At 40.2% G+C, this 11946-nt stretch overlaps 2 protein-coding genes across 2 annotated transcripts; one reads left to right on the forward strand and one right to left on the reverse strand.

The window, feature by feature from the left end:
- Window positions 1–48: 48 nt before the first annotated feature.
- Window positions 49–2323, reverse strand: LOC147160974 (uncharacterized). The gene is made up of 7 exons (XM_086098116.1): window positions 1907–2323; window positions 1552–1685; window positions 1356–1481; window positions 1181–1279; window positions 1058–1122; window positions 933–990; window positions 49–790 (listed from the first exon to the last, which is right to left on the reverse strand). The coding sequence occupies exons 1-7, from the start codon at window positions 2242–2244 to the stop codon at window positions 471–473; spliced, it is 1140 nt and encodes a 379-aa protein (XP_085954242.1). The 5' UTR covers window positions 2245–2323; the 3' UTR covers window positions 49–470.
- Window positions 2324–3321: 998 nt separating this feature from the next.
- slc6a7 (solute carrier family 6 member 7) lies at window positions 3322–11882 on the forward strand. Its single transcript, XM_086098115.1, has 14 exons — window positions 3322–3567; window positions 4421–4625; window positions 5007–5138; window positions 6232–6424; window positions 7167–7305; window positions 7400–7534; window positions 8000–8103; window positions 8178–8302; window positions 9250–9362; window positions 9451–9588; window positions 9675–9774; window positions 9869–9987; window positions 10701–10874; window positions 10953–11882. Exons 1-14 carry the CDS (start codon window positions 3517–3519, stop codon window positions 11115–11117), a joined length of 1893 nt encoding a protein of 630 aa, XP_085954241.1. The 5' UTR covers window positions 3322–3516; the 3' UTR covers window positions 11118–11882.
- Window positions 11883–11946: the final 64 nt, after the last annotated feature.

Consider the following 11946-nt stretch of genomic DNA (forward strand, 5'->3'; position numbering starts at 1 on the left):
TGCCACGTAGAAGATGGTCATTTGAATTTGACGCTGTAAATTACACCATTTTGCTCTTTACTGCTGCAACATGTGCAACAGCATTCCAAATCTAGAAAACAATTTATTGATTGTCTGAGGTTTAGTATATACAGGAAATTAATAACAGTTTAACGAGCAGATAATTTGGATTTAATTACAGCATTTGCAATTGTAGCCTGTGAGCGGAATTGGGTGAGGCAGTCTTCTGATTAGAGTGCTTTGTAAATACTAAGCTCTTACGTAACACCGTTACTTCTGCTGTGGTAACTGCTATAAAAAGAAATCAATTCGACCGGGTAAATGCGAGACAATCGTCGTTGCAAGCATCCTGCTCTCATCCAATCAGCTGCTCTACAAACAAATAATCACAATCCCAAATTTTTACACCCCCCGTTCCCAACCATGTCTCTGTGCCCTAAATGCGTCAGGCAAATATTCACCCAAGTCATTCACCTTCGCGTCGAAGGCGAATTGCTACCCCAGGCTGCAGTGGTTGACCTCTCAGGTGAGGCATGAACGCACACATTAACAGACAGATATCTCTTAGCACAGTGAGGGATCCTGCGGGGGCTGAGGGACTGAGACCTCAGCACTTCCCTCGTGGCCGTCTTCTGGAGTGATGAGCCTCTCGCCCAATCGTTGGAGGTTGTGGATGGATCTGTGTTTGATGTTTGATGAGCAGGCAGGCAATCATCGGTGTCCAAACTTCGACTGTTTCTCAGAGCCTGGAGTGAACGAAGGCTGGTCCGGAAGGGTGATTCCGTCCTAGCTGGAAAGTAGGTAGGTCACATCCAATATACGCAAAGACATTATTGTGCTAAAAATATTGCACAGTTTCATTTTAAAACTACAAAAAAAAAAAATTATAAATGAAAATGGATGACATCTGAGAATTCTTATGCTTTGTGTACCTTGATTCTGAGCTCTTTTAAGCAACTTGAACTGCGTGACTTGCTGACGAAGTCTTACCTATGACAGCACAAGAATGTCAACAAGATAGATTCCCTTCCCACTGATACAAAAGTCGAAGTGTTACTTGTGGCTCAGGACTTCTTCTGTCAAAAACACCGGTGGGCATGGAGATGTAGTCTTGGCGTAAACCTACATGGACAATAAAGTTACTCTGCCTGTAGTTGTGTAGGAATTGTGCTGGACTTACTGTCCTCTTGTATACGAGCCATAAGGTGAACATCTCTGATGTCCTGCAATTTGTAGCTGGTAGTTATGGACTCACAAGGCATACCCAGATCACTAGTATCTGTTTAAATAGAGATCATTTTATTTGGAATATGAACGACTATCATGATTTCTCAACAGTTGCTCGGTGCTATTACCGAAACTGTCAGATGTGTCTTGTGCAGTGTTCGCAGATGTTTTGCCATTATCCACAGATGGACTGTCAGTGTTGTGTCGCGCTCTCGGCTGTCTGTAAAAGAGGCTTCTGTAGGAACTGCTTGATTCTAAATAGGGATAAGAGTATTAGTCACAACATGATTGAACAGCAGTTGTTGCATTTTTTTTGTAGCTTACTTTGGTTTAGTTTATTCAAAAGCATACGCGATGCGGCCTCCATCTCGGGACTGGGGTTATCCAGGACGTGTCGGCACCATCTGAGAGGTGACTCGTTGGCCGATGACAGATGCCTTTTTTGGGACTCGTATAACCTGTGAAGGATCCAGTTCATTAAATGTAATTCTGTAGTGCAGATGATCGGTTCCACTTTACTGCAAATTCGGTTTTCACACACTCGAGGGCACAATCAAGATGGCCGAGAAGTCATTGTTTATATCGTATGATACACAGTCATGGTTTCATTTCCACAACTGAAAAGTTCACCCGTGTCATTTAATCTAGAGAATTAATGGTACATTTTGATGGTACCTACCAACTATTGTCATCGTCCTCCTCGTCCTTTAGTTCAAGAAGCTCCACTAAGTCCAAAACGGTATGCGTTCCTGGGTCTTTTTCTTTTTTATCATTAAGCATCATCCCATCCTTGGCACCAGGGGACACTTGAGAATTTGATCCAAACTTTAAAAAATCGAGTCTCATCCTCGCATCCCTGGCGAAAGACCGAGAAGTGTAACTTTTGATTGCCGTTGGTTCGGCCCACACGCTGGGATGTGGGTCTGACTTTCCCTCCGTCCGAAAAACTGGATGGTTTGAGTTTATGCTGTTATAATCCAAACTCCAATTTTGTATGTCCGGGTCTTTGACATCCATTTCTTCGAGTTTCTCAATTCTGAGTTTCAGTTGAAGACTTGCTTAGAACACGACGCGACGCCCGGGCTTCGATCTACTGACCCAGATTTCTAGAGCAGAGCTGTTAATTATAGAGCTGCAACAGATTGGATGGATTTAGAAAAGCATCACAAGATTATGTGGATTAAAGTGTTGGCAAGTTGCTTCCAAGAAGGGAAAAAATCATTAACAACATACCACCAAGAAATAGTTTTTAATATATATATTTATTTTCTTAGACTAGACACTTAGGCAATTATAACCTGTAAAAATTCAGAGGAAAAACATGTACAGTATTATTGTATTGTATTTACATAAAATACAGATATATGATATTGTCTAACCCATGATCCCAACTAGAGGGTGTTAATCCGTCACAGGTTTATCTGATAAATTGCCATTGACTTGTATACTGTAACCTTCAAGCTCGGAAACAACTTTACTGACGCACAACCACCACTAGATGGCAGCACCCATGCACAATTTTGGATATGAGATCATTCCAGTTTGAGCGTCCACTGCGGGAGAAAGGGCTGCATTTTGTTAAACTTACTTTTGTTCTGCTGATGAATATTAAAGAACAGAAGCAGAAAATGACAGTATCAAACTGGGTTTCTTTTTTTCCTGGTAAAAGGAGAGAGTCTATTCTTACGTTTCCGCCAGTGGAAAAAAAAGAAGTGTTTTTTTTTTTTTTTACTTTCAGAAGTCCGTTATACGACACGATTAGTATAACTATTTGATATTATTTATTTATTTATCTTATTGTCACAAGTGGATTTTTGAAGACCTTTTTAGGGAAGTGCATGTATTCATGCCAGTATTTTTTTTCTTTTCTTACATAAGCCTGTTTCCAATAGTTTGTTTATTATTTATTTATTTTTACATTAAGTACTTTAGAAGTAAAAAAGAAAAAAAGAAAAAAAGAAAGTTCAATCAGGCTGTATCATCGTATCACTGTCCCCTCCCAATGATGTCATAGCAAACAAAGGGGGAGGTGTTTCTCTGCGGCACCTGCCCCTTACCCCATCCCCCCCCCCCCCCCCCCCCACACCTCTTTCCCCACCGGCCTGTTTACTTGTCTCCGCCTTACGAGACACTTTATCACAAAAAAAAAAACGGCGAATCATCATTTTGAACATTAATTACAGCAGCGCCGCGGTGCGCCTCGTGAAAAAGCTTCGAAATTAATATGTAGCACGTGGAACAAATAGTTGAATTGTCAAGTTGCACCCGTGCCAGTGGGTGGAATTGGAGATGAGGGACGACGGCTACAAAGGTGAACTCGTCAGCCCTAACATCACGCAGGTAGTATTAAAAGCTTAATTTTCTCTTACTAAATATAGATTAATTTTTTTCTTCTTCTTCTTTTTTTTTTTTTTTTTTTTACCTGCGCTTTAAATTTGAGTGCTTTCGCTGGCTTGCCCGTTCGCTCGGCGAAGACAAAGTAGAGAGAGATGAAGTTGCCAAACCTGTCCTGCCACATCTTCGTTTAACTCAATAAAATACGCAAAACAAAACCGTTGTCCACTGTTCGTGTTTGGATCTGTAGTTTCATGTTACGTTTTTACTGTGAAAGTTTAGTCTCGTTTCGTTTCGCACCTTGTCCTATTTGTACATACTACTAAGGATCAACATTTCCATGCACGACAAGATCTGGAATATGCGTTCGACGAATCCATCGAAAATAGTGTTTTAATTAGGAATAACAATGTATTTAAATCATACGATATTGTGCTTGTTTAATTAATTTGGGGCCACGATTTTATCTTCACATTTTTTTCCATCGTTACTGGTTGGTCCCCTTATGGTGGCATCACAAAATACAACGAGAGGGGGAAAAAAAAAAAGCTGAGCAAACCATCTAAAGTTTAGATGCTCGCTGAGTTGATGCCTCAGGAAATATGAAGTCAAGCTTTGAGGATGTCAAATAAGGCGTTTGAGGATGTGCGTGACTGACAGCCTGTATCATTTGTGGTAACTTCCTCCCCTGGAGGCAACGTGTGAAAATAGTTCCTCTTAACTTTGACTTTGACGGGGGAAGAAAGAGAATGACATATGTTTTAAAAATCGCATGTTGTCTTTTGAGAATAATAATTGAGTTTTATATCTGAACTCATTTATTCAATTTGTTGTTGTTGTTGTTGTCATTTTCTTGTAGAATTCAATACATTTGAATGGACATGCTCAAAACCACGGTGGTGCATCAGGGCTTGAACCCCAAGCTCCGAGTCCCGTCCCGAACGAGATCGTCGCGAGGGGCCATTGGGGAGGGAAGTACGAGTTCCTGCTTTCTTGCCTGGGATACTGCGTGGGTTTAGGGAACGTGTGGCGGTTCCCGTACCTTTGCTATCGCAATGGAGGAGGTAAGGGGGGTCTCAAGTGTTTGCGTGCCTTGAGTGTTGTGTTTGCCTTTGCACATATGTCACACCTTTTTGAGCACAAAGGACTCCTTGCTCTTGTTATCATTTTGGGCCTGCATTCCATTCTGCGTTCATTCTTAATCCTTTTCTTTGATGATTCTTGAGGGATGTCACACCCTATGTGCAATGTCGCATGTAAGATTTGAGTAAATGTAAAGCCCAACTGACTGGTACACTTGCTTAATTAATCACATCAGGTACAATACAGGAAGTGTATGAAAAATGGAGGTTTTATAACACCTCTCTGGCAGAATACTGCAGAATACGCCTATATTCTACCAGCACCACCCTTCCTTCCCCTGACTTCGTTCTCTACTCTTCCAGGTGTCTTTCTTATCCCCTACTTCATCATGCTTTTTGTTACGGGCGTTCCGCTCTTCCTCATGGAGCTGTGTCTCGGCCAGTACGGAGCAGCCGGCCCCATCGCCGTATGGAAATGCTGCCCTCTGCTTAAAGGTGATGACCACCTTCCCCAACCGCAAAAATGCAGCCCGTTAGAACATTTATTAGAAGTATGTCTGCCAATATGTTGACTTAAAAAAAACAGCGTGAAGAGTTTAGTGGTAGTTTTGCCTCCCCCTTTTTACTGACCAGAAGCTGCAGTTATGCTAATGCTAGCAAAGTATGAATGTAGCACACTGCAATTAGCACTTAGTGAGTTCTTTATGTCACAACTTATAGTTTCGTATTGTGGTTGTTTCTATTTTTTGCGTCGTCATAGAAAGGGTTTAGTGTTAATGTTATTGTATCATATTTATAACTCTAAACCCTGAGTAGTAGAGAGAATAGTAGATTTTCTTTAAAATAATGTTGTATGTGCCCCCACTAGCCTAAACATGGCATTGTGACGTTTATGGAATGCGTGTTAAGCAGCAAAATCCACCCGTTTTTATCTATCTTGGGGGCGGCCATTTTGTCACATGCTGTCGACTTATGATGACATTACAGTTGCTAAGGGCTCAGGCAATGACCAATCACGGCACAACTTGCAAAAAACGTCACATGACCAAACTCCGAAAAACAGGTGAGCGGTGATCGCTTGTTTTCAAGCCCTGAGCAAGTGTGATGTCATTTTCAGTCGTAAGCAAGTGGCAAAATGGCCGCCACCTGAGATAGCTACAAACGGGTTGATTTTGTTGTTATGGAAAGAAAAAGAGGAAAAAAAAGATTCTGAAAACATGACAAATCACTTCAAAACTGACCAACAGCCTGTACAATTAAAAAGAAGAAACAACCTTTAACTAATACAATAACTTTGAATGAATGCTTGAAGAAGTGTAGTCTTTTGTAATAAAAGGACAAGTTCACAATTGCTGACTACTTACTGTTAGCAACATACAGTATTAAAAAAAACACAAGTAAATTCAGAGTCCTAAATCTGGAGCTGGTATGTCACAAAAGTGTGATAGTAATTGAGGTTGCTCATGGGTTCTTATTTTACTGTACATAGCAAGTCCCATTTATTGCCCAACAGCTAATTGGGAGGAAGAATTTGGTTCGTTTTGAGCAAATAAGTGCCTTACAGGTATTATTGTTTTCTATGATGCAGGTATCGGCATTGGCATGCTCTGTGTGTCTGTGCTGGTGTCTCTTTACTACAACGTCATTATAGCGTGGACGTTTTATTACCTGGGCAGCTCGTTCCAGATGCCGCTGCCTTGGTCATGTGACGCCATCGCTAACGCTGCGGTCTGCAATAGCTCCAGCGGGGCAAGCATGAGCCCCTCAGAGATCTTCTGGAAGTAAGTGCTTTGGGGTGCCGCTGGGAATCACTTAATTTCTTCATTAAATCAAAAAAATAATAATCTTTGTTTGCTTATCTTTGTTAACAATTTAACAATTATGTTATTCCACTAGATTCCTAATTTACATACAAATATTTTTTCCCTAAGTTTTCATACTGAAGTGATTTTTTTTTTTAAACAAATAGAAATATGGCTGCATCTTTTAGTCATTGATACAGTAGTTTCATAATAATTTATCAAATTGAGTTAAAATTAAAAAGATGTACTGTACTGTGATTTGTTGTGGGCATTTTTCTGCCACTGGATGGCATAATTGCATTTGTAAGACGGTGACAGCTCAGTGCATCTAATCGTTAACATGAGGTAACTTGTGAAATTTTGCACATTTTTAAAATTGTAAAATACAGCTTGACCCCAGTCTCCACAAATATATGCATTATTATTATTATAATTACTGCTAAATTTTGACGTGGACGTGTCTGCTGCACTAACTCAAAATTAATGCACTCATTTGGCACCCCTATTTTATATACTAGTTGACATTTAAAATCATTTAAATGTGGCATCTTTAACAACACTCCTCTCTGTTGTGTGTTAAATTTACACGTCATTTATTAGTTTAGTCGTCATTTGAAACTGCTTCGTTGATTAGTGTTTAATTACAAATTCCGTTTTCCTCCACACATTGTACAAGCCTTTCATCATTGTCTAATTTTGTATTTATTTGGTTCACTGTTAGTGAGCGCGTGCTGGGTGTGGTGAACAGCGAGGGCCTTCATGACCCGGGTCCAGTCCGTTGGCCCCTGGCCCTGTGCCTCCTGGCTGCCTGGCTCATCGTCTTCCTGTGCATGCTCAAGGGCATCCACAGCGCTGGCAAGGTCACCCAATTTCAAAGCTACCTCCCAAAATAATGACATCATCCCACACTTTGTGTCAGTTGTGCTCATGGCTGCGTGTGCTCTGTGTTTTTAGGTAGTTTATGTCACGGCTACATTCCCATATTTTGTCCTCATCGTTTTGGTCATCAGAGGGGCTACACTCGAAGGCTCTCTTCAAGGCATTGCTTTTTATCTCACACCAGATTGGAGACGATTAGCCAGCGCACAGGTACTGATAAGAACCCATGAAGAGATTGCCTTTGCCATTATTGACGGCTATAGACGTCAAAAATTCATTTGAACTATTTCTATTAGTTTAACATTTGTTCCCGCTTTTGTTAACAGGAGTATGAAAACCAAGAAAAAAATGTGTTGTACATTTAGAACAGATAGAAAATGTGTGATTAATCGTGAGTTAACTATTGAAGTCATGCGATTAATAACAATTTAAAAAAAATTAATCACCTGATGCCCCTAATTTTTAATAATCTTAACTTTTTTTTTCAACAAAAAAAAGATTATTAAAAAATATTCTAGGTTTTCATACTCTTGTTAACAAAAGTGGGATTTTTTTTTTTAACTAATAGAAATAGTTCAAATGAATTTTTGACGTGTATAGACGTCAATGGCAGTGAATGAGTTAAAAACAACTGCACATTATTTTTCTTTCAACATTCTTGCTTAAATCCGAAAGGTATGGAATGATGCAGCTTCGCAGATGTTCTACTCACTGGGTATTGGAATTGGAGGAGTCCTGTCTATGGCCTCCTATAATAAATTTGACAACAATGTCATCAGGTGAGTTCACTTACAAGTGCAGCATGCGCACAGGAAATGTTATTGTCCCTTTATCTTGTTTCTTTTCATTTCAGGGACACGGTAATTATCACCACTGGAAACTGCCTCTCAAGCTTTTTTGCAGGATTTGCTATATTCTCAGTGCTGGGCCACATGGCGTGGAGGAGAGGGGTGCCGGTTGAAAATGTGGCAGTTTCCGGTAGGTAATGAAGTGGTGGTTAGAATATCTGGCTCACAGCCAAGGAATTTTGAGTTCAAATCTCCTTGGGGAACTTTTTTTTTTGTGTTTTTTTTTAGGTACTCCGGCTACATATCGCACTCGAAAATCATGCATAGCTTAACTGAAGACTCTATATTAGCCATATGTGTAAATGTGGACTTTTTGTGCTCACCTACGAGCCTTACCTGGATAAATGCTATAGAAAACGGATGGATGCAATGCATATTTTATTTTAGAAACAGCTTTCTAAATACATTTCAAAGATTTTTTTTAATGCATTACACTATGGGTGTCAAACTCATTTGAATTCAGGGGCCACTTTCACACAAATTTGATCTCAAGTGGGCAAGATCAGTATGTCCGTTGCCTATTAATAAGCTATAAATTACATCAGTTATTTATTTATTTAATTTTTTTGGTGTAAATAATTACATACACATTCTGAAAGTATTCCTGTTTATTATTTATACAGAGAAATCTAAAATTTCATAATAAAAATAACAGCCAAATTTCAGAATGTCGTCAGTGCACCCTCCAGTGGACAAAATTAGCAACAACAGTTACTTTTAGTAAAAACCTGCAGTTTGTGTTCTGGTCTCCGGGCCATATGTTTGACACCCTTGCATTCCGCTAATTAGAATCTCTCAACGGGGAATTCATTTCTACACTCTACTGTAAGTGCTCTTGATTAGAATTTAATTAACATAGCTAGCAAACATGTGCCACATAGTACATGCACGTCACCTCACATGTGCATTCAAGTGGACCGGATTGAATAGCGCTTTCTTAAATTCTGGAAAAAAGGTCACAAAACGTATTGTATAAGTTGCTGGGAACAAGAACTGGCTAATTAACTAAATAGTCTTTGATAATTGCCAATATTCAAAAGAGGTTTTCATTCCCCCCCACCCCCCTCTTAATTGCAGGTCCGGGCTTAGCATTTGTGGTTTACCCAGAGGCCCTTGCTCTCCTGCCGGGTTCAGCGTTCTGGTCCGTTCTCTTCTTTCTGATGCTTTTCATGCTGGGGATTGACACACTTGTAAGGTTGATATTTATCGGCGTTCACATGTTGATTTGACACACACGATGTACGAGGTAAAATCCGTTTGTGCTGTAAAATGTCACAGTTTGGCAACATCGAGGGCATAACCACCGCGGTGCTTGATGAGTTTCCACAACTACGAGGGAACACCAAGCACAAGTCCTTGTTTCTGGGCGTGCTCTGCTTTGGCCTCTACCTGATGGGTCTCCTGTTAGTCACTGATGTAGGTTTTTTATTGACCTTTTTTCATTTATTTATTTATCAATGCAACCACCATCTACCATCCTCACCATTATTTTGTCTTCATAGGGGGGAATTTACTGGTTCACTCTCATTGACTCCTTCAGCACTAGTTTTGGCCTCATCATCATCACCCTCTTCATGTGTATCGGCATCTCCTTCTTCTATGGTAGCCCCGTCTGGCTTCATCCGTCGTTCATGTTCTCGTCATCGTTCTTCTTTGTGTGGTGACTTTTATATTGCGTTGTGATTTTCCTTATCAGGAGTCAACCAGTTTTGCCAGGACATCCTCGACATGATCCGTCACTGCCCTCCTTGGTGCAGCAAAGTTTTGTTGTACTTCAAAGCATGCTGGGTATTCTTCACGCCGTTCCTTCTTTTGGTGAGTAAACAAACTTTGTTAAGTGGTCAACGCTAAAAATAAATAAATGAAATGACTAATGACAGGTTGAAAAGTAGAAGCTAGCTTATGAATGATACTTTTACCACCCCCTCCCCCCAACATAGGTGCTCACAGAAAAAAACTGTTGTTTTGTTTTTTAACTAGGGATGTACTTATCAGTGTGTAATCTGTTTATTTTATTTTTTTATTGAACATAAAATTAATATATTTGCAGACAGCCATGATTTATTCTGTTGGATGCATGGCAACAATTAGAGACACAGACTGATTGTGCCTTTTGCCATCCAGTGGAAAAAATATATTTTTCTGCCTGTCATTGCTAGCATATATAAAAAGAGATATATTCTGATGATTAAAATGTATGTAAAAAAATAAAATAACAGTCAACAACGATAATAAAGATGATGTTCAGTTGTAATCTTTGTATATAGTGCCCCCTAGTGTCCAGACTGAGACACCCATTTCGGCTTCATGTTACAGCTGTAAGGTCATCAGCAGGAATTTACGCCCCTGCGGGTGGTGGGAGACTCATTTAGGGCCCCTCCACATTTGAAAATACAGTTGGATCCTGGATAGTCAGTTAACCTGGAGTCAACTTTCACGTTTGAAAAATTGCAAACGGGAGGTATGATCCTGAGCATTGCTTCTCACTTTTCCATAATCCTTCCTTTGACTGCCATTTGTGGCTGTAGTTCATCCTGACCTACATCTTCATGGATATGTACAGCACGTCCCTCCGGTACGGCAGCTACGTGTATCCTCGCTGGGGGAAAGCGTTGGGGGTTTGCATGGCTGCAATCTGCTGTCTGCAGATCCTCATCTGGGCCGTCGTAGCCATCTGCAAGGAAACCGGAACACTGAAAGAAGTCAGCAACATTAACCTTTTTACATGATGAGTATACCCAGGGACGCTTTACGATGAATCCTGTGCTTTTCTTCCGCAGCGTTTCCACAAATCAATTCGACCACTGAACTCCTGGCGCACAAACACCAGCGCAGGGGGAGCGCAGGGGAGCGCGGCTGCAGAGAGGGTGGAGGGTCTATTCACAGTTACTCTCACTGACATGGACTTCAATGCGATGACATGGGAGGAGGGAAGAGGGGTTTGACGGTATGGAGTAACGACCACACACAGATGAGCAGATTGTTTTGTTGATAAAGAACACACAATTTTCTATTACTTTATTTACTCTAGGCTGGCTTGGGTGGTGGTGTCTGAACACACCTGCAGGATAGTAATAATGAACTTTATCTTAGCAACAGCGGCCTTTAGTGGTGGAAATGTTAACAAGAAGATTCTGGTGATGGTATTTGCACTAGCACCAACATCCAATGGGAAAGAGTGTTGCTCTCGTTAGCGGGACGATAAGATTAGTACGCTGAACGGAGAAGAAGCCTTAACCTGTGGCAGGTCAGCAGGTGGGTCATTTGTGAACTTGTCGTTTGCACTGGAGCAAATACATTAGAGTGCAGTGGCAAACAACAAGCTACATGTTGGTAGCTCATTGATATAGGAACAAGCTTGAATTAAAAAAAAAAAAAAGAAGAAGAAATTTCACTGTACAAAATAGCAGCTTTTATTGCTACATAATGCTGCTTTATTAATGCGGTTTCCTTTTTGGATTGTTTCAGTGTCTTAAATGAACTGTTAGCTCCTAGAGCTTTAATTTATACTGTATATTGCTTGTGGTGATCATGTGATTGTTTACTTTTTTAAGTCTAAATGGAATTCCGCTGATTGCAGTCAAGGACAACACAGTCTATAAACTCACACAAAGTATATTTTACAAGATAAATAATAGTTAGAATAATTGTGTATAATATACAGTACATGTATATGAAGAACGGAATAAATTGCCAAATGATGTATTTTACAGTAGTGTCTGTTTTATTGTAGGTTTACACACATTTTAAAATACCAGTCGTCGTCAAATGTTC

The sequence above is a fragment of the Leptonotus elevatus genome, chromosome 16 (genome assembly GCF_054856555.1).
Source record: "Leptonotus elevatus isolate MCC_2025b chromosome 16, RoL_Lele_1.0, whole genome shotgun sequence".
Lineage (NCBI taxonomy): Eukaryota > Metazoa > Chordata > Actinopteri > Syngnathiformes > Syngnathidae > Leptonotus > Leptonotus elevatus.